This window comes from Eleutherodactylus coqui, chromosome 1 (assembly GCF_035609145.1).
Source record: "Eleutherodactylus coqui strain aEleCoq1 chromosome 1, aEleCoq1.hap1, whole genome shotgun sequence".
Lineage (NCBI taxonomy): Eukaryota > Metazoa > Chordata > Amphibia > Anura > Eleutherodactylidae > Eleutherodactylus > Eleutherodactylus coqui.
The window spans coordinates 20,210,726-20,234,180 of record NC_089837.1 but is presented as its reverse complement, the minus strand read 5'-3'; the positions used below and the strand labels follow the sequence as shown (position 1 = coordinate 20,234,180).

Here is a 23,455-nt window from a genome sequence, read left to right as displayed (position 1 = left end):
CTGCTCAATCTCCCCATCCTGCTGCAACCCCTAATCAACGTTTCAGTGCCTCCCGTAGTAATAATGTTGTGGCCCCACTTAGTAATAGTAATTAGAGATGAGCGAACGTACTCGTCCGAGCTTGATGCTCGGGCGAATATTAGGGTGTTCGGGATGCTCGTTACTCGTAACGAGTACCACGCGATGTTTGGGTTACTTTCACTTTCCTCTCTGAGACGTTAGCGCGCTTTTCTGGCCAATTGAAAGACAGGGAAGGCATTACAACTTCCCCCTGCGTCGTTCAAGCCCTATACCACCCCCCTGCAGTGAGTGGCTGGCGAGATCAGGTGTCACCCGAGTATATAAATCGGCCCCTCCCACGGCTCGCCTCAGATGCCTTGTGAGTTAGCTGAGGGACAGTGCTGCTGGTGCCGGAGCTGCTGTAGGGAGAGCGTTAGGAGTTAGTGTAGGCTTCAAGAACCCCAACGGTCCTTCTTAGGGCCACATCTAACAGTGTGCAGTAGTGTGGAGGGTGCTGTTAGCAGTGTTGCACTTTTTTTTTTTTTTTCCAAATCGGCCGTGCAGAGCATTGCACCCTGCAGTAATACTACAGGGACAGAAGTGGTGGTTAGGCAGGGAGAGTGTTAGGAGTGAGTGTAGGCTTCAAGAACCCCAACGGTCCTTCTTAGGGCCACATCTAACCGTGTGCAGTACTGTCCAGGCTGCTGTTAGCAGTGTTGCACATTTTTTTTTTTTCCAAATCGGCCGTGCAGAGCATTGCACCCGGCATTAATACTACAGGGACAGAATTGTGTAGGCAGGGCCAGAAGACATATATTATTGATTGAATATAGTCAGTGGGCCTTTCCTTTAAAAAAAAAGGGAAAACATTCTATTTGCCCTGCAGGCCTGCGCCAATTTCTTTCCTGCCTGGGAAATCAAATCACTGGTAATACACCATGCTGAGGGGTAGGGGTAGGCCTATAGGACGTGGACGCGGGCGAGGACGCGGAGGCCCAAGTCAGGGTGTGGGCACAGGCCGAGCCAGTGCGGTGGCCAGGGGTAGAGGCAGGGCCAGACCGAATAATCCACCAAATGGTTCCCAAAGCGCCCCCTCGCACCATGCCACCCTGCAGAGGTCAAGGTGCTCTACGGTGTGGCAGTTTTTCACAGAGACGCCTGACGACCGACGAACAGTGGTGTGCAACCTTTGTCGCGCCAAGATCAGCTGGGGAGGCACCACCACCAGCATGCGCAGGCATATGATGGCCAAGCACCCCACAAGGTGGGACGATGCCCGTTCACCGCCTCCGGTTTGCACCACTGCCTCTCCCCCTGTGCCCCAACCTGCCACTGAGATCCAACCCCCCTCTGAGGACACAGGCACTACCGTCTCCTGGCCTGCACCCACACCCTCACCTCCGCTGTCCTCGGCCCCATCCAGCAATGTCTCTCAGCGTAGCGTCCAGACGTCGCTAGCGCCACAGTTTGAGCGCAAGCGCAAGTACGACGCCACGCACCCGCACGCTCAAGCGTTAAACGTGCACATTGCCAAATTGATCAGCCTAGAGATGCTGCCGTATAGGCTTATGGAAACGGAGGCTTTCAAAAGCATGATGGCGACGGCGGCCCCGCACTACTCAGTTCCCAGTCGCCACTACTTTTCCCGATGTGCCGTCCCAGGCCTGCACGACCACGTCTCCCGCAACATTGTACGCGCCCTCACCAACGCGGTTACTGCCAAGGTCCACTTAACAACAGACACGTGGACAAGCACAGGCGGGCAGGGCCACTACATCTCCCTGACGGCACATTGGGTGAATTTAGTGGAGGCTGGGACAGAGTCAGAGCCTGGGACCGCTCACGTCCTACCCACCCCCAGAATTGCGTGCCCCAGCTCGGTGGTGGTATCTGCGGGGGTGTATGCTTCCTCCACTAAACCACCCACCTCCTCCTCCTCCTCCTCTGTCTCGCAATCAAGATGTGTCAGCAGCGGCACGTCGCCACCAGTCGGTGTCGCGCGGTGTGGCAGCACAGCGGTGGGCAAGCGTCAGCAGGCCGTGCTGAAACTACTCAGCATAGGCGATAAGAGGCACACGGCCCACGAACTGCTGCAGGGTCTGACAGAGCAGACCGACCGCTGGCTTGCGCCGCTGAGCCTCCAACCGGGCATGGTCATGTGTGACAACCGCCGTAACCTGGTGGCGGCTCTGCAGCTCGGCAGCCTCACGCACGTGCCATGCCTGGCCCATGTCTTTAATTTGGTGGTTCAGCGCTTTCTGAAAAGCTACCCCCACTTGTCATACCTGCTCGGAAAGGTGCGCCAGCTCTGCGCACATTTCCGCATATCCCACACGCACGCTGCCACCCTGCGGACACTGCAACATCGGTTTAATCTGCCAGTGCACCGACTGCTGTGCGACGTGCCCACACGGTGGAACTCTACGCTCCACATGTTGGCCAGACTCTATGAGCAGCGTAGAGCTATAGTGGAATACCAACTCCAACATGGGCGGCGCAGTGGGAGTCAGCCTCCTCAATTATTTACAGAAGAGTGGGACTGGTTGGCAGCCATCTGCCAGGTCCTTGGAAAATTTGAGCAGTCTACCCAGATGGTGAGCGGCGATGCTGCAATCATTAGCGTCACCATTCCTCTGCTATGCCTCTTGAGAAGTTCCCTGCAAAGCATAAAGGCAGACGCTTTGGAATCAGAAACGGAGGCGGGGGAAGACAGTATGTCGCTGGATAGTCAGAGCAACCTCATGTCTATATCTCAGCGCGTTGAGGAGGAGGAGGAGGAGCATGAGGAGGATGAGGAGGAGGGGGAAGAGACAGCTTGGCCCACTGCTGACGGTACCCATGCTGCTTGCCTGTCATCCTTTCAGCGTGTATGGCCTGAGGAGGAGGAGGAGGATCCTGAAAGTGATCTTCCGAGTGAGGACAGCCATGTGTTGCGTACAGGTACCCTGGCACACATGGCTGACTTCATGTTAGGATGCCTTTCTCATGACCCTCGCGTTACACGCATTCTGGCCACTACGGATTACTGGGTGTACACACTGCTCGACCCACGCTATAAGGAGAACCTTTCCACTCTCATACCCGAAGAGGAAAGGGGTTTGAGAGTGATGCTATACCACAGGGCGCTGGTGGACAAACTGATGGTAAACTTCCCATCCGACAGCGCTAGTGGCAGAAGGCGCAGTTCCGAGGGCCAGGTAGCAGGGGAGGCGCAGAGATCAGGCAGCATGTACAGCACAGGCAGGGGAACACTCTCTAAGGCCTTTGCCAGCTTTATGGCTCCCCACCAAGACTGTGTCACCGGTCCCCAGTCAAGGCTGAGTCGGCGGGAGCACTGTAAAAGGATGGTGAGGGAGTACGTAGCCGATTGCACGACCGTCCTCGGTGACGCCTCTGCCCCCTACAACTACTGGGTGTTGAAGCTGGACACGTGGCCTGAACTCGCGCTGTATGCCCTGGAGGTGCTTGCTTGTCCTGCGGCTAGCGTCTTGTCAGAGAGGGTGTTTAGTGCGGCTGGGGGAATCATCACAGATAAGCGTACCCGCCTGTCAACCGACAGTGCCGACAGGCTAACACTCATCAAGATGAACAAAGCCTGGATTTCCCCAGACTTCTCTTCTCCACCAGCGGACAGCAGCGATACCTAAGCAATACGTAGGCTGCACCCGCGGATGGAAGCTACGTTCTCTCTCACCATCCAAAACGGGGACATTTCTGCTTCATCAATCTGTGTATAATATTCCTCCTCCTCCTGCTCCTCCTCCTGAAACCTCACGTAATCACGCCGAACGGGCAATTTTTCTTAGGGCCACAAGGCTCACTCATATAATTTTTCTAAACAATTTTTATACGTTTCAATGCTCTTAAAAGCGTTGAAACTTTAACTTGAACCAATTTTTCGTTAAACTGGGCTGCCTCCAGGCCTAGTTACCACTTAAGCCACATTAACCAAAGCGATTAATGGGTTTCACCTGCCATCTTGGTTGGGCATGGCCAATTTTTTCGGAGGTACATTAGTACTGTTGGTAGACCAATTTTTTTGGGCCCTCACCTACAGTGTAATCATAGTAATTTCTATGTTCTTCGCCTGCACTCATGGTACAGAAAGGTGTGGGGGGTTGGCCTACACTTTAGCTACATAAATGTAACTGGGGCCTTGTCTATACTGCAGCTACTGAAATGTGAAAGAGACTGTTATCTCCCTAAACTGCTGCAATGGGAATGTTACTGGGGCCTGTCTTGAGTGCTACTATTACTGAAATGGAACTTTGACTGCGCTCCCCCTATACTGCTGCTAGTGATATGGTAGTGGGGCCTGTCCCTAATGCTACCGCTGAAATGTTAATAATTCTGGGCTCTGCCTATACCGCTGCTAATGGTATGTCACTGGGGTGTGGAAACAGAGGCTTCCCAAAGACATGATGGCGGCGAGGCCATTTCCCACCAACGCTGTTACTGTTAAGGTGCATATAACCACGGACACGTGTAGAGGACACATAGTGCCTCCAAAACATCCCCCTCCTCCTCCAACAATGAAAACATTCTTGGCAAATACCTTTGCATTGGTCCGTCTGGTGGCAGTCCAAGAATTTCACCTTTAACGACACAACAAGAGAGCCCCCCCACCATCCCCCCGCCACGGCCCACTTAATCCTGGCCACATTCCGAAAACCAACTACATAGAACCGCGCTACCAGGTCCGCAGTCACCACCACATTACCACCAACGAGGTTACTGTTAAGGTACATATTACCAGTCTGACTGGGGCATGCAGTGTGGGCCGAAGCCCACCTGTATTAAGCACGACAATACTACCTCAGCTGTGTTGGGCAATGCAATGGGATATTTTTTGTGTACCGCCGGTGGGTTCCAGGGAGCCACCCATCCTGTCGGTCGACAGGGACTTCACAATAGGGGGTTGTACCTGCCTGTGTCTATGAATTAAAAAGCCCGGTCTGACTGGGGCATGCAGACACCTTGACAGAATGAATAGTGTGTGGCACATAGGTTCCCCATTGCTATGCCCACGTGTGCAGCTCCTGATGGCGGTGGCACAGGATTATATTTCTCATTGCTTCTGTACAGCATTGTGGGCTATCGCCCCACCCCTTTTAAAGAGGGTCGCTGCTTAGCCGTGCCAACCTCTGCAGTGTGTGCCTGCGGTTCCTCCTCATGGCAGACGCACTTATAAATAGACATGAGGGTGGTGTGGCATGAGGGCAGCTGAAGGCTGCGCAGGGACACTTTGGTGTGCGCTGTGGACACTGGGTCGTGCGGGGGGGTTGGTCAGCATGTAACCGAGGAGAAGTGGCAGTGGAGTGTCATGCAGGCAGTGATTGTGCTTTGTTGGAGGTAGTGTGGTGCTTAGCAAAGGTATGCCATGCTAATGAGGGCTTTTCAGAAGTAAAAGTTGTTGGGAGGGGGGGGGGGGGCACTCTTGTCGCTATTGTGGCTTAATAGTGGGACCTGTGAACTTGAGATGCAGCCCAACATGTAGCCCCTCGCCTGCCCTATCCGTTGCTGTGTCGTTCCCATCACTTTCTTGAATTGCCCAGATTTTCACACATGAAAACCTTAGCGAGCATCGGCGAAATACAAAAATGCTCGGGTCGGCCATTGACTTCAATGGGGTTCGTTACTCGAAACGAACCCTCGAGCATCGCGATAATTTCGTCCCGAGTAACGAGCACCCGAGCATTTTGGTGCTCGCTCATCTCTAATAGTAATCTCTTCAGTGGCCCCACTTAATGACCCCCTCTGTGACCCCATTTATTAATACTGACCCCTTCTGAGACCCTAATTAGTAATAGGTCCTCCAATCTTCCCCAATTAGTAACTGCATCCTCAGTGGTCCTATTTAGTACTAGAGCCCTCTCTGTGCCCCTAAACCGTATAGGAAAAGTGGCCATGGTAGACAGCCGGGTCCCACTGCTAAACTTCTGGATGCAGGAAAAGGAAAGGGTTAAATTCCTTACTGCACCCAGGCTTCCCTCTCTATTGCATGGGATCTCACAGAGCACGGCAGGACATCATCACTCCTCTCCCTGCACTCCGACTCACTGTACTTGGAGGAGTGATGATGTCCTGCCGTCCTCTGTGAGCTTCCATGCAGCGGAGATGGAAGGCTGTGAGAGTACTAAGGCATTTAACCCCTTCCTCTCTCTGTAGCTGGAGGGGGAGCAGTATGGATTACAATATGGGCAACTGGGACGGCTGTGAGCCTCCTGGGTCCGGGACAGTCGCCCCATTCACCACTATTTTGGGGGTGTAATGATAGTAATGATAATGTTATTTCTGAAGTACAGTATTTGGGGCACTGTGCCACACAGCAGATGGCGCAGCAGCAGGATGGGCATGTCTGTCTCTGGGGGTTGCCTCGTGGCATATCTGTGCCCTGATGGTTTGGGCCTGCACAGAAAGGGATTGCGGACTGTATGTGGCCCCCCAGATTAGGTTGCGCACCCCTATAGAGTTCATTGTCTCTTTCTGATGGGTCATATATGCAGCAGCACATTTTCTACATGCAGGTGGATGGCACCCAGTGCCTATTAGAAATCGTTGGCATACAGCTGGCATTGGATCTTGCATTGTTTGATGAGCAGAAAGACCATGAAAGCCATCATTGGGATGATAATGAGGGTCCTGTCAGCGGAGATGACATCAATTAAATGCATTACTCTCTAAATTAAGACAAATGACTCCAGCTGCAGAGCGTGGCATGCCTACACACACGCAGCCAGAACATTTGTTGCTGATGCCCCCGGGGGGAGGGGGCAGTGCCCATGTATTGTAATGTGACAGATGGGCAGCCCTGGATCTGGAGTTAGATGATGAGACATCACATTCTGATAACCAAGTGATAAGACAATGATGGGCAGTATTGTCAGCGGCGGACTATTGGCGTCCTCCGAGAGGCTGGCTGCATACATGACGGGCATTGGCCTGATGCCAGGGTCGTTCTCCGGATCCTAGTCCTATGGTGGGCTTTGCTCTCAGGTGGCTCTGATTCTCCTTGAGGGCACTCAGTTGGTAGGGAGTCTTTAGGGCTCATTGGGACACTGTAAGGGTCAATCATTGGTTTATAGTGCAGCCACCTGTAGGTGGCACTATAGAGATTGACAGGCAGATTAAGAGACGGGCATACAGTAAAGAGTTACAGTCAGTAATTGGCAGTCTCTAATTCTGCTAAGTTTCAGAAGTTTGCAACACAGTTTCAATGCTTGGTACTGCTGGCTCCACAGCTTGGCAACAGTGCTGCAGCTGGCCAGCCTGTAAGGGGGCGCCCCACACTCTCCCTTACAATGTAAGCTGCTCGGCATCTGCGGTCTTCAGCTGCGTGGTACAAGCACCGGATGGCGCCATTTTTGATTGTGTGTGTGGGGAGGAGCGATCAGATCAAAAGATGACAGACCGCTTGGAAGGAGAGGGGGGGGGGGGGAGGATGTGTCTGGTGATTAGGTGATGATATGTAATGTGGAGGTTGCGTACTGGTTATGCGGGGGTTAATGTTGTCTATGTACCGGTATGGCAGTGCACTTGGTGGAGGCACTATGCACGATAGAGAGGCTGTAATATGGAAGTGATCTACCCCATTTAATGCGGCGGTATTTGTTGTATCTTATGCCTCCACGGTGCGTCGAGTCCGCGAGTAGGCGGAGCTCCCAATGTATAGATGGCACGCTACGTGCAGACCGCACCTACGGTGCATTGATGCCTCGATGTTAGTGTTTGCAGTATGTGTAGTGTCCCAGAACACCATCCCGGTCCCCTCCATAAATGTCATACATGTATTCTCTCATATGGATGACTGTGCAGGGCTGTCATGTCATTTTCTGTATGTGTTTTGCACAGCTGCAGCGTCTGAAGGGTTAATTTTAATAACATCATGGCCTGTCAGCTCTGTCTGCTGAATGTAACTATTCTCTGGTGTCATGTGGTACAAGTGAGGTGATAAAGTGAGTGTCTGAGAGCGGGAGTGGCTGTTGATGATCATCCATCTGCCCATGCTGTTGGAGGACACAGGGAAGCACCTTTAGCTTCCCTGCATTGAAAATGGAGAAGAAGGAGAAGCTCCCTATGGAGGAGCTGAAGATCTTCCCTCTTCACCGATCTGCTGGAGAAACCACAGGGGCACAGGGAGACACCTCTTGTTTCCCTGTGTTTAATATGGAGGAGAAGGAGAGACATCTGTACCACATGTGAGTTACATGGGATGACTGAGTGAGCCCCAGCAATAGAGAGAGAGCAACCCCAGTTTCTAAAACAGGTACCTGTGTACACAACAGGCTTTTCCTGTGTGGCCGTCTGCCATTAGGATCACCGCACAGAGGTACTTGATTGAGACACCCACGCATCTGCCATGCGGGGTGTATATTGGCTAAGCTTTCCTTGAATAATTGTGTTTGCCGGAGTGTATGCGGAGTGACCCCTACCCCCCTTTCCACTTTGGAGTGCACCTAATCCAGGACCGGTAACATATAGATAACATGGACTTAAGGACTGTATTCATCCTGTGTATCCTCCCTACCTCTGAGCCATAGCCTGTCATTATATAAAGTCAATTGTACCTGCATGACCTGTTATACCAATTGACCTTCAGTAAAAGTTATACCGGGCCTTAAAGGGGTTGTCCCGCGGCAGCAAGTGGGTCTATACACTTCTGTATGGCCATATTAATGCACTTTGTAATGTACATTGTGCATTAATTATGAGCCATACAGAAGTTATTCACTTACCTGCTCCGTTGCTGGCGTCCTCGTCTCCATGGTTGCCGTCTAATTTTCGCCGTCTAATGGCCAAATTAGACGCGCTTGCGCAGTCCGGGTCTTCTTATCTTCTCAATGGGGCTCCGTGTAGCTCCGCCCCGTCACGTGCCGATTCCAGCCAATCAGGAGGCTGGAATCGGCAATGGACCGCACAGAAGAGCTGCGGTCCACGGAGGGAGAAGATCCCGGCGGCCATCTTCAACCGGTAAGTAAGAAGTCACCGGAGCGCGGGGATTCAGGTAAGCGCTGTGCGGTCCCTGCATCGGGGTTGTCTCGCGCCGAACGGGGGGGGGTTAAAAAAAAACAAAAAACCCGTTTCGGCGCGGGACAACCCCTTTAACTGTTCCTAAGGTCTTGAGGTACTACACACAAGTCTCCGTGTTCATTTCTCCGCCGCATAAAGTATCGGTGTGGGAATGGTGGTGTCATGAGTGATACATACTTTTACAACACCCTCATCCCCTTTATTAGCACTCCCTGCCAAAGGAGTGTTGAAGCCTGGCTTGCAATCTACTCTGGCCTTGGCTGGTAAGTACCACCGTGACAAGTCAGCACTTATCCCTCCCAGCTCTTCATGTCCGCCAGGTGCTCAGGGTCACCCCTCTATGCGGAAGGACAGTAACCAGAAAGAAGGAAGCGCCTCACCGGACTGAGCGTGGAGACATTTTGGTAATGTGGAATCCTGGTCGAAACTTATGCAACGTTGAAGTAGCGAGCCGTCCGATGAAGCGGAAATATACACCGACTCAGGGGCAGTGAAAGTGTACTTGTATAAAAAAATCAGGCCTCCATCTGTCAGCTGCCGCGCCATCCTGGACCTGTTGTCACACCACCACCCATGACAAGCCCCTGTGGGATCAAGTTACAGTCTCTCTGACTGTTGGTGTGGCTCCACGGACACGCTCTATAGTTCATAATGGTATACACTCACAGTCTCTATGGTGGACCTCCCCTCTCAGCAGTACAACCGGAGCTGACTCAGCTCCACAGTCCGGAATGACCGCACACTCTCAGCTCTGGCAAATAGGCTCAAGGGGTTTACTGCAGCAAACACCTTCAGGCTCCACCCAGCCTCTGCTCAGCAGGCTCCAGGGGTTATAGTGGCTCATGACACAGGCCACAGCCAGCCTCTGCTCAGCAGGCTCCAGGGGTTATAGTGGCTCATGACACAGGCCACAGCCAGCCTCTGCTCAGCAGGCTCCAGGGGTTCTCACTGCTCATGACTCAGGCCACAGCCATCCTCTGCTCAGCAGGCTCCAGGGGTTATCATGGCTCATGACTCAGGCCATACCCAGCCTCTGCTCAGCAGGCTCCAGGGGTTATCATGGCTCATGACTCAGGCCATACCCAGCCTCTGCTCAGCAGGATCCAGGGGTTATCGTGGCTCATGACACAGGCCACAGGCAGCCTCTACTCAGCAGGCTCCAAGGTTCTCATGGCTAGTGACTCAGGCCATACCCAGCCTATGCTCAGCAGGCTCCAAAGGTTCTCATGGCTAGTGACTCAGGCCATACCCAGCCTCTGCTCAGCAGGCTCCAGGGGTTATCGTGGCTGATGACTCAGGCCATACCCAGCCTCTGCTCAGCAGGCTCCAGGGGTTATCGTGGCTCATGACTCAGGCCATACCCAGCCTATGCTCAGCAGGCTCCAGGGGTTATCGTGGCTCATGACACAGACCACAGCCAGCCTCTACTCAGCAGGCTCCAAAGGTTCTCATGGCTAGTGACTCAGGCCATACCCAGCCTATGCTCAGCAGGCTCCAGGGGTTCTCTTGTGGCTCATGACTCAGGCCTTACCCAGCCTCTGCTCAGCAGCCTCCAGGGGTTATCGTGGCTCATGACTCAGGCCATACCCATCCTCTGCTCAGCAGGTTCCAGGGGTTCTCGTGGCTCATGATTTAGGCCACAACCAGCCTCTGCTCAGCAGCCTCCAGGACTTCTCGTGGCTCATGCCTCATGCCATACCCAGCCTCTGCTCAGCAGGCTCCAGGGGTTCTCACTGCTCATTACTCAGGCCATACCCAGCCTCTGCTCAGCAGGCTCCAGGGGTTATCGTGGCTCATGACTCAGGCCATACCCAGCCTCTACTCAGCAGGCTCCTGGGGTTCTCAATGCTCATGACTCAGGCCACAGCCAGCCTCTGCTCAGCAGGCTCCAGGGGTTCTCACTGCTCATGACTCAGGCCACAGCCAGCCTCTGCTCAGCAGGCTCCAGGGGTTCTCACTGCTCATGACTCAGGCCACAGCCAGCCTCTACTCAGCAGGCTCCAAAGCTTCTCATGGCTAGTGACTCAGGACACACCCAGCCTCTGCTCAGCAGGCTGCAGAGGTTCTCATGGCTACCAACTTAGGCCACACTCACCCTTTACTCAGCAGCCTCCAGGGGTTCTCTCGTGGTTAGGGTTGCCACCTTTGTCACGGAAAAATAACGGCCATGGTTTTAAAAAAGGGCGTGTCGGGGGTGTGGCTTATCAAAGCATTTTTTCCCCCTCATTTATCTCTTGGATCCCGTCCAGCGTGTTTTCGCTAGTAGATGACGTTTAGCTTGATTCACACATTATCTACTCGCGAGAACACGCTGCAGACACTCACAAACAATCTACACATATATAATTATATACATGAGGTACCCAGGTTACCCCAGCATGGTCCATATCACTATATACAGGAGATATACCTCCCCTGTATATAGTGATGCTGATGTAACCTGGATATATCCTGTACATGATTATATGTACAGCTGGTATAACGTATACCACCTAAACATACAAGATTACATGCAGTACATGGTACACTACATCGTATCGCATGTGGTGCTCCTCCTCCCTCCTCCTTGGGTACCAACACTGTCACTGCAGCGCCGGCCGGACATCCATCCTGACCCTGACACATCGCACACACAACTCCACTACATCCATCCTGATCCCCACACATCACACACACACAACTCCCTACATCAATCCTGATCCCCAGACATCACATACACAGCTCCACTACATTCAATCTGACCCCCATACACATCGTACACACAGCTCCCCTACATTTATTCTGACCCCCACACACATAGCTCCGCTACATCCATTCTGACCCCCACACACAACACACACAGCTGCACTACATCCATCCTGACACTGACACTGACACACACATACACACAGCCCCAGTGGTCATGTGATCCCTGACTCCTCCCACACAGGGTATTACATGACATGACATCATCGGAGGCCCTGGCTTGCACAGTCTCCAGACTTAAACCCCATTGAGCTTGTTTGGGATGTACTGATGTACTGGACAGAAGGGGAAAGCAGAGCAGCACATTTGTGGGAACTTCTGCAACTATGCTGGGGAGAGATTCCTGAGCAATATGTGACTGCAGCTGTAGGGAGAATACCCCGATGGTGTAACGCCGTTATATCACCCGGAGGGGGCGACTGGGAGGAGGCAGACATCCAGATGCAATTAAGGGAAACTAAGTCAATCGATTATTTTTATTCATCTTAATGTGTTTATTCTCTACTTTTATTGCAAAGAACATATAAGACGTTAACCCCTTGTTAACACTGAGCGATCAGACGGGGAAATCGTGTGTTCATGTCTAGAAGAAGCGTATAGGTGAAGAGCTTATATGGCGCTGGAAGTACGGGGGCAGCGTGGGGGGGGCGAAGTACGGGGGCAGCACGGGGGGGGGCGAAGTACGGGGGCAGCACGGGGGGGGCGAAGTACGGGGGCAACACGGGGGGGGGCAAGTACAGGGGCAGCGTGGGGGGGCGAAGTACAGGGGCAGCACGGGTGGGGGCGAAGTACGGGGGCAGCGTGGGGGGGGCGAAGTACAGGGGCAGCACGGGTGGGGGCGAAGTACGGGGGCAGCGTGGGGGGGGGCGAAGTACGCGGGCAACGCGGGATGCTGGAAGTACGCGGGCAGCGCGGGATGCTGGAAGTACGGGGGCAGCGCGGGATGCTGGAAGTACGCGGGCAGCGTGGGATGCTGGAAGTACGGGGGCAGCACGGGGGGGGGTTGTACGGGGGCAGCGCAGGATGCTGGAAGTACGGGGGCAGCACGGGGGGGGGGGTGTACGGGGGCAGCGCTGGGCTCTGGGAGTATGGGGGCAGCACGGGTGCTGGCTCCTGTGAGAATCTCATCTGTAAAGCCGCTTTATGGCAAGGAGATCAAGACCAGAAAAACCGAGCGGCTGCAGATGTGACGGCACCTCAGCTGTTTGATGTTCTGTATTTCCTGGGTCCCAGCGGCGGTGGTACTAGTGGAGGTCACCACTAATGAGCCGCCGGGCTCCTGCGAACCATCTCTGCGCTGCGTAGTGAAGAATAAATGAGGCCTTTGGGGGTTCGGGGGCCGCAGTGTCTGCGCCTCCTGGGATTCTGCCGTAAACGCTCTACGCCCGCGCCAATACTTGTGATGTTATGTGCCAGGTTTGTTTCACCTTCAGTGCAGCCGCGGAGCTCAGAGGCTTCTGGGTAATCCGACAGAACAGACAGAACATACGTCTACTGGGGGAAGTGGGGGCTCACTGTTATCTGTGGTGTTACATAGGACTGCCGGTGACATCTACTACATGATCTGTGGGGTTACATAGGACTGCAGGTGACATCTACTACATTATCTGTACTCAGTTATCACTGTTATCTGTGGGGTTACATAGGACTGCCGGTGACATCTACTACATTATCTGTGGGGTTACATAGGACTGTTGGTGACCACTACTACATTATCTATGGGGTTACATAGGACTGCCGTTGATATCTACTACATTATCTGTACTCAGTTATCACTGTTATCTGTGGTGTTATATAGGGCTGCCGGTGACATCTACTACATTATCTATACTCAGTTATCACTGTTATCTGTGGGGTTACATAGGACTGCAGGTGACATCAACTACATTATCTGTGGGGTTACATAGGACTGCTGGTGTCAGCTACTACATTATCTGTGGGGTTACATAGGAATGCAGGTGACATCTATTACATTATCTGTGGGGTTACATAGAACTGCAGGTGACATCTACTACATTATCTGTGGGGTTACATAGGACTGCAGGTGACAGCTACTACATTATCTGTGGGGTTACATAGGACTGCAGGTGACATCTACTACATTATCTGTACTCAATTATCACTGTTATCTGTGGGGTTACATAGGACTGCAGTGTTACGTGACAGCTATATATCAGCATGGTGTGGGGGTACCTGTATTCGGCAGTACTATGTAAGCAGTATATGTCAGTGGGAACTCTATGACAGTACATTATGTGAGCACTGCACTGCATACGGTAAGTCCTCACAGCCTCTTCTTACATGTTATGTTGTGTCCCCCTCATTCTGCACTCAGGACCCCATAATGACAAAGTGACATCAGAGCCCGAGCAATCCTTGTAACTTTTTTAAGAAAGAGAAAACTCAGCACTTAGTGAAGCCCCTCTGGCAGCGATTCCAGTCTTCATAGGGATGATCCCACAAGGTTTGCACCCCTGGATTTAGGGATTTTCTGCCCTCTGTCAGGTTGAATGGGGGCCGGCTGTGCACAGCCATTGTCAGGTCTTGGTTGGGGTCTTAGGGTCATTGTCTGGTTGGAAGGAGACCATTTCTGCCCGGTCTGAGGTCCCTTGCTCTCTGGATCAGGTGTTTATTATCTCTGTACTTTGAGCCATTCAGCTTTCCATCCACCCTGACCGGTCTCCCCTCCCCCAGCAAGATGCTCCACCACCAGGCTTTGATCTGGATTATGGTTTCTCCAGCAGGCTTCGGGGTATTTTGTAGCTTCCTAATTGTGTAGAAGCAGTATGCGCACACTGACCAAGTCAAACACGAGGTATCAGTCTCATGCTCAAAATGGCTCTCCTGGGAGAGACATCCAGACAGGCCTTTTTATTGAAAAGGATAACACCTGCCCTTTATGGGCGTTTAACAGATTACATCAGTAACATATATATATTCTTATTCGCTGGATTATATAGAATCTCCCGCCTCTCTGCCCACCCTTCCTCACGTCCGCCATAGTGTGGACTTTGTCTGCTTTAGCATGCAGACAACCTTAAGGAATTCTGTGTAGTTGACAAATCATTGTTTAAATAGATTGTGTGAGGAGTGGAAGGGGGCCTAGGTAAACACTCAGTATTGAACACAGATCTACACATAACACTATGGCCCTTAACTCTTAGAGGCTTCTTGTGCAATCCCTATGTATTTAGCTAACATTACATAATACATCCTTCACCATCCCATTGTTTAGCAAATACCATGATTAGATTGTGTGTCGATCAAACTCCAGAGCTAAAAGTCATTACAACAGCATAACACATTTGGTTTATACAAATCGATAGACATTTTATACTAAATAATCATCATGTCTATCACAGCTTCACTGTAGGCATAGTATTGGGAAGGTGATGAGCGGCGCCTGGTTTCCTCCACCCTGAGCGGTCTCCCCTCCCCCAGCATGATGCTGCCACTGCCAGGCTTCACTGTAGGGATGGTATTGGGAAGGTGATGAGCGGCTCCTGGTTTCCTCCACCCTGAGCGGTCTCCCCTCCCCCAGCATGATGCTGCCACTGCCAGGCTTCACTGTAGGCATAATATTGGGCCGGTGATGAGCGGCGCCTGGTTTCCTCCACCCTGATCAGTCTCCTTGTTCCTCATCATGATGCTCCACCAGCAGGCTTTACTGTAGGGATGGTATTGGGCAAGTGATGAGCGGCGCCTGGTTTCCATCCACCCTGACTGGTCTCCACTCCCCCAGCATGATGCTCCACCACCAGGCTTCACTGTAGGGATGGTATTGGACAGGTGATGAGCGGCGCCTGGTTTCCATCCACCCTGACCGGTCTCCCCTCCCCCAGCATGATGCTCCACCACCAGGCTTCACTGTAGGGATGGTATTGGGCAGGTGATGAGCGCCTGGTTTCCTCCACCCTGATCAGTCTCCTTGTTCCTCATCATGATGCTCCACCACCAGGCTTTACTGTAGGGATGGAATTGGGGAGGTGATGAGCAGTGCCTGGTTTCCTCCACCCAGACCGGTCTCCCCTCCCCAGCATAATGCTCCACCACCAGGCTTCACTATAGGCACAGTATTGGGCCGGGGATGAGCGGCGCCTGGTTTCCTCCACCCTGACTTGTCTCCCCTCCCCCAGCATGATGCTCCACCACCAGGCTTCACTGTAGGGATGGTATTGGGCTGGTGATGAGCGGTGCCTGGTTTCCTCCACCCTGACCGGTGGAGGAAACCCCATCTTAGCACCAATGTCATCAGGGCTCGTGGTTGTTGGCCATGGCCATGTGTGGGGAGTTACAGTCTCCCTCTCTTCCCTCACTCTGTGGAACGCTTCACCCCAGTGACATGGCTGGCTCCCCATCTTAGCCCCCATGTCGTCAGGGCTCGTGGTGACTGGCCATGTGGGGGGGGGGGGGTAACAGTCTTCCTCTCTTCCCTCGCTCTGTGGAACGCTTCACCCCAGTGACATGGCTGGCTCCCCATCTTAGTCCCCATGTCGTCAGGGCTCGTGGTGACTGGCCATGTGGGGGAGTAACAATCTTCCTCTCTTCCCTCGCTCTGCGGGACGCTTCACCCCAGTGACATGGCTGGCTCCCCATCTTAGCCCCCATGTCGTCAGGGCTCGTGGTGACTGGCCATGTGGGGGGGGGGTAACAGTCTTCCTCTCTTCCCTCGCTCTGTGGAACACCTCACCCCAGGGACATGGCTGGCTCCCCATCTTAGCCCTAATGTCATCAGGGCTCATGGTGATTGGCCATGTGGGGGAGTAACAGTCTCTCTTTCTTCCCTCGCTCTGCGGGACGCTTCACCCCAGGGACATGGCTGGCTCCCCATCTTAGCCCCAATGTCATCAGGGCTCGTGGTGACTGGCCATGTGGGGGAGTAACAGTGTTCCTCTCTTCCCTTGCTCTGCGGAACGCTTCACCCCAGTGACATGGCTGACTCCCCATCTTCGCCCCCATGTCGTCAGGGATCGTGTTGGTTGCTATCTATACGACTGTTCCACAGCTGGGCTATACAGACGCTCTTTTGCCTTTTGAAATGGCCACGACTCCATTGTCTGTTGACGCCCGTAGCCTATCCAGCTCTGCTGCATCTCCTCCGTATCTTGCATCCCAGTGGCACCAAAGCTTTTCCTAGGCTTCTGCCCTGAGAGAGGGGCGGGCTTAGTCTTGTTTAATCCCTATCAGAGGCCAGGGCTTTACAGTGGTGTCGCTCTACTCGGGGCGCTGCTACGTCACGGGTGAGGGTGGAACCTCCTAATGGCGATGCCCAACAGCTCCAACATGATGCTTGGCATTTCTTCCCAGCCGAGTCAAAGGCTGGTGATAATCCTGCAGTTATCAGGTGCCGTATGCTGCATCAGCGGGGTAGGGATGGAGAAATCCCTTCCCTCCCTGCATCTCTTCTCTGTGATCTCTTCTGTAAGCTGAACTAAACAGGAAGTGCACCGTCTTATATTATCTCCCTTTCAGAAGCACCTTCCAAATGAATCCCCCCTCAGCCAATCACGGCTTAGCTCAGCTCATCACCCATCACAATAGATAGGCTCACCGCAAGGAACTGTCAGACAATATTCCGTCTGGCCCGTGGACAGGCAGCCTTAATCCCGCTGTCAGAGGCAGCAACCTGTATCCAAAAGTTAAAATAAAATGCAGCATTTTGCCGGACGCGTGTGAGTAGGGCCTAACTATATAACAGTATTGCGGTATTACCTCGGCACTATATACCAGTATAGCGGTATTATCTCTGCGCTATATAACAGTATGGCAGTATTATCTCAGCACTATTTAATAGTATAGCAGTATAATCTCTGCACTATATAATGGTATGGCGGTATAATCTCTGCACTATATAACAGTATAGCAGTATTATCTCAACACTATATAACAGTATAGAGTTATAATCACTGCACTCTATAATAGTATGGCGGTTTAATTTCGGCACCATATAACAGTACACTAGTATAATCTCAGCACTATTTAACAGTATGGTAGTATTATCATAGCACTATATAACAGTATGGCGTTAGTGTCTCGGCACCATACAAGGGTATTGCGGTATTATCTCGGCACTATATAATGGTATGGTGGTAATATCTTGGCACTATATAACAGGATAGCGGTATTATCTCAGCACTGTATAACAGGATGGCGGTATAATCTCGGCATTATATAATGGTATGGCGGTATTATAGTTGAGCTCTGTGTAATAACACTTCTGTCTTCTTCCAGACTTTCCGCTGGCCGATCGCCAGTAACATCGATGGGAACGAGATGCTGGAAATACAAGTGTTTAACTACAGCAAAGTCTTCACCAACAGGTGAGTGTGGCGTTCTCATCAGCGCCATCTACAGGAGGCGTATCAGTGGTGACTATGGGTAATGCACGAGCCCCCACAGATCACAGCTATGGCTGCAGCTTCCCCTCTGCTATGGATTCATGTATTAGTCTCCTATCAGAAAAGAGACCACTAATCTGTTTCTGAATAGAATGTCAGAACTACAGTGAAAACTGACACGCAGAAGAAGCAGCAGGATGATGGCACGCCCATTTATATCTCACTTCTTGCAGCACTATAACCTTGCATGTAGCGGAGGCCACGCTACATGCAGTACGTGTACAAATACAGACTCCCGGGGGAATACTCCTGGACCCTGTGTGAGTCTGTGGGGTCACTATTGCTACTGGGGCCACTAATGGTGGGGGGGGGGGGGGGGGTCACTATTACTACTGAGGCCACTAATGGGGGTCACTATTACTACTGGGGCCACTAATGGGGGTCACTATTACTACTGGGGCCACAAATGGGGGTCACTGTTACTACTGGGGCCACTAATGGAGGTCACTATTACTACTGGGGCCACTAATGAGGGTCAATATTACTACTGGGGCCATTATAGGGTTCACTATTACTACTGGGGTCACTGTGGGGGTTACTATTACTACTGGGGTCACTGTGGGGGTCATTATTACTACTGGGACCACTTTAGGGATTTCTATTACTACCGGGGCTACTAAGGATGGGCTCACACGGGTGTATTTTTACTGCGTATTACGCGGGCTCTGTATGCCAGTGTGATATGCAGTAACTCGCAGGTTAATTAATTACAATGTGTAATGTGCGAGTGCAGAAAGAATGCAGCATGTTCTATTTTGCCGCGTATATACAGGCAATACAGCCCACTGTTCTCTCTGGGCGCTGTTGTGGGAAATCTAAACAAAAAACCACAAAAACAGGTGTACTGCGCATGACCGCATGAGTGAGGAGGCTGTCATACGCTGCCGTACACAGAGTCACAGCCAACTCCACAGGTGTAACAACAGTGTAAGGCATGTGAGCCCAGCCTAACAGGGACACTTACTACTGGGTCTGTAATGGGGTGAGTATTACTACTGAGGCCACTATGGGAGTCACTATTACTACTGGGGCCACTGTGGGGGTCACTATTACTACTGGGGGCCGCTATGGGAGTCACTATTACTACTGAGGCCACTATGGGAGTCACTATTACTACTGGGACCACTGTGGGGGTCACTATTACTACTGGGACCACTGTGGGGGTCACTATTACTACTGGGACCACTGTGGGGGTCACTATTACTACTAGGGCCACTGTGGGGGTCATTATTACTACTAGGGCCACTGTGGGGGTCACTATTACTACTGGGGCCACTATGGGGGTCACTGTTACTACTAGGGCCACTGTGAGGGTTACTATTACTACTGAGGCCACAGTAGGGGTCATTATTACTACTGAGGCCACTATGGGAGTCAGTATTACTACTGGGGCCACTATAGGGTTCACCATTACTACTGGGGCCACTGTGGGGGTCACTATTACTACTGAGGGCATTATAGGGGTCACTATTACTACTCGGGCCACTCTGGGGGATCACTATTACTACTGGGGCCATTGTGGGGGTCTCTATTAATACTGGGGCCACTAATGGGGGTCACTATTACTACTGGGGCTACTTCAGGGATTTCTATTACTGCTGGGGCTACAAGGGCTGGGCTCACACGGGCATATTTTTACTGCGTATTACACATGCTCTATACGCCAGTGTGATATGCAGTAACTCGCAGGTAATTAATTACATTTCCATTACTTGGGGCCACTCTGGGGATCACTGTTACTACTGAGGCCACTATGAGAGTCACTATTACTACTGGGGCCATTGTGGGGGTCACTATTACTACTGGGACCACTATTGTGGTCACTATTACTACTGGGGCCACTATTGTGGTCACTATTACTACTGGGACCACTATTGTGGTCACTATTACTACTGGGGCCACTATTGTGGTCACTATTACTACTGGGGCCACTATTGTGGTCACTATTATTACTGGGGCCACTGTGGGGGTCACTATTACTACTGGGACCACTATTGTGGTCACTATTACTACTGGGGCCACTATTGTGGTCACTATTACTACTGGGGCCACTATTGTGGTCACTATTACTACTGGGGCCACTATTGTGGTCACTATTACTACTGGGACCACTATTGTGGTCACTATTACTACTGGGGCCACTATTGTGGTCACTATTACTACTGGGGCCACTATTGTGGTCACTATTACTACTGGGACCACTATTGTGGTCACTATTACTACTGGGGCCACTATTGTGGTCACTATTACTACTGGGGCCACTATTGTGGTCACTATTATTACTGGGGCCACTGTGGGGGTCAGTTGTACCCAATTAGTATGAAGTGGGCCAAATTAGTAGTTAGCGCCACTAGAATGACAGAGTTTCAAACACATGTAGTGATTAGCCACGCCCCTTTTGCAATGGCCAGTATTTTGGGGGTCCTTGTGATCAGTAAGTGACACATAACATGTCAGTATATAGCAGTGCATGCACAGCCCCACAAGCCCATATACGTCCGGCGGCCATACGGAGTCAGCATCATGAGGAGGCCTGGCTTATACATCTTGCATTGATATCCTCTCTGGTCCCTCGGTCTTTCAGCCTTGCCTGTGTATGTGTCAGTCTATACTGTACCTCTGGCATTCTATTCATCAACCAGGAAACTGATGCTGAGCAGAACTACAAGTCTTCCCCAGCTAGGAGACTGCTGTGTTGCAGGGGATTGTGGGAGGCCAGAGTGATGCTATACGGCATCATAAGAGGGGCTTCACTGATCAAACAACACAGCGCGGACAGCGGCGCGATAAATAATGGAGGTCTCCGATAACAAGAGGCATCGGATCCGGCCGCGCACAACGCACATGAATTATTAAGTGATGGAGATAAGAAGCCGTCACCTCGCAGGGCGCCGCTCGTCACTCATCACATGGCTAATTAGGAAACAGTTAGATCCCCGGACTAAAGGGGGGAGCAGCCAGCATTTAGCAGACTGTGGGGAGTGCCCCGCCTCGTACTGATGGCTGCGGATATCACTGGGGATGTCACTGCTGTGGGGGCACTGTGACTATGATCACTATGGGAGATTTGTGGATAACACACTGTTATGGGGACACCATGGGGATCACTCCTACGGGGGCTCTGTGGGGGTCACTCCCCCGGGGGCTCTGTGGGGATCACTCCCCCGGGAGCTCTGTGGCGATCACTCCCCCGGGGGCTCTGTGGGGATCACTCCCCCGGGGGCTCTGTGGGGATCACTCCCCCGGGGGCTCTGTGGGGATCACTCCCCCGGGGGCTCTGTGGGGATCACTCCTACGGGGGCTCTGTGGGGATCACTCCAACGGGGGCTCTGTGTGAATCACTCCTACGGGGGCCTCTGTGGGGGTCACTCCTACGAGGGCTCTGTGGTGGTCACTCCTACGGGGGCTCTGTGGTGGTCACTCCTACGGGGGCTCTGTGGGGGTCACTCCTACGGGGGCTCTGTGGGGATCACTCCTACGGGGGCTCTGTGGGGATCATTCCTACGGGGGCTCTGTGGGGATCACTCCTACGGGGGCTCTGTGGGGATCACTCCTACGGGGGGCTCTGTGGGGATCACTCCTACGGGGGCTCTCTGGCGGTCATTGTTAGTTGATAATTACAGGGTGGAAATGCACAGCAAACCACAATACAACAATTCTTACAGCCCCTCTGCATATTATGGCTTTGATACAAGATGTGATACAGGTGGGCATGGAGGCTCTAGCACCCTGTTGTACCACCTCTAGCCTGGATACGAGATGTGATAGAAGTGGGCATGGAGGCTCTAGTACCCTGTTGTACCGCCTCTAGGTTGGATATAAGAAGTGATACGGAGGGGCATGGAGGCTCTAGTACCCTGTTGTACCACCTCTAACTTGGATACAAGATGTGATACGGGGGGCATGAAGCCTCTAGTACCATGTTGGGCCGCCTGTAGCTTGGATGCAAGACGTGATACGGGGGGGCATGGAGGCTCCAGTACCCTGTTGTACCAACTCTGGTCACCATGTGTGCCCCCATCCACTGGTTCCAACACTGCCTAACAGTCTGGTCAGATGCTCCTCTCTACTGGTGGTCTGTCGGGGGTCCTGCACCCGGTTACCTTGTGTGCCCCCATTCACAGATCCAAACACCTCCTAACAGTCTGGTCAGATGCTCCTTTCTACTGGTGGTCTGTAGGGAGCATCTTGTGTGCCTCCATCCACTGCTCTGAACACCTCCTAACAGTCTGGTCAGACACTTCTCTCTACTGGTGGTCTGTAGGGGGCGTCCTGAGCCCGGTCACCTTTTGTGCCCTGACGCATCTACTAGTCCCAACACCTAACAGTCTGGTCAGATGGCCCTCTGTTTTGTTGGTCTGTAGAGGGTGTACTAAGCCCGGTCACCTTGTGTGCCCTCACACATCCACTGGTCCCAAAACCCCCTAACAGTCTGGCCAAACACTCCTTTCTACTGGTATTCTTTAGGGAGAATCCTGAGCCCAGTCACATTGTGTACCCCAAACCACTGGTCCCAACAGCCCCTAATAGTCTTGTCAAATGCTCCTCTCTACTGGTGGTCTGTAGGGGGCTTCCTAATTCCAGTTGCCTTGTGTGTCCTCACACATCCACTGGTCGGAACACCTTCTAACAGTCTTGTCAGATGCTCCACTCTACTTGTAGTCGGCGACCTGAGCCTGGTCATCTTCTGTGCCCCCAGCCACGGGTCCGAACACCTCCTACCAGTCTGGTCAGATGCTCCTCTCTACTAGTGGTCTGTAGGGGGCGTCCTGAGCCCGGTCACCTTGTGTGCCCCCATCCACTGTTCCCAACACCCTCTTAACAGTCTGGTCAGATGCTCCTCTCTACTGGTGGGCTGTAGGGGTTGTTCTGAGCCCAGTGACTTTGTGTGTTCCCACACATCCACTGGCCCCAAATCTCCTAACAATCTGGTCAGACGCTCCACTCTACTAGTGGTCTGTAGGGGCTGTCCTGAGCTCCGTCACCTTGTGTGCCCCCCATCCACTGGTCCCAACACCCCCAACAGTCTGGTCTGACGCTCCTCTCTACTGGTGGTCTGTAGGGGTTCTGAGCCCGGTCACCTTGTGTGCCCCCTTCCACTGGTCCCAACACCTCCTAACAGTCTGGTCAGACGCTCCTCTCTACTGGTGGTCTGTAGGGGTTCTGAGCCCGGTCACCTTGTGTGCCCCCTTCCACTGGTCCCAACACCTCTTAACAGTCTGGTCAGACGCTCCTCTCTACTAGTGGTCTGTAGGGGGCTTCCTGAGCCCCGTCACCTTGTG

At 52.5% G+C, this 23,455-nt stretch overlaps 1 protein-coding gene across 7 annotated transcripts in view; it reads left to right on the top strand.

Moving 5' to 3' along the window:
• Nucleotides 1–23,455, top strand: part of OTOF (otoferlin) — a 362,878-nt gene that overhangs the window by 152,640 nt on the left and 186,783 nt on the right. For 6 of the 7 annotated variants that reach the window (XM_066594464.1, XM_066594452.1, XM_066594448.1 and 3 more), the window contains exon 3: nt 18,007–18,095. In XM_066594464.1, coding sequence (XP_066450561.1) covers nt 18,007–18,095 — 89 coding nt within the window. Of the gene's footprint in view, nt 1–17,368; nt 17,448–18,006; nt 18,096–23,455 lie in introns of those variants that run through there. The other variant, XM_066594471.1, reaches the window with a different exon arrangement.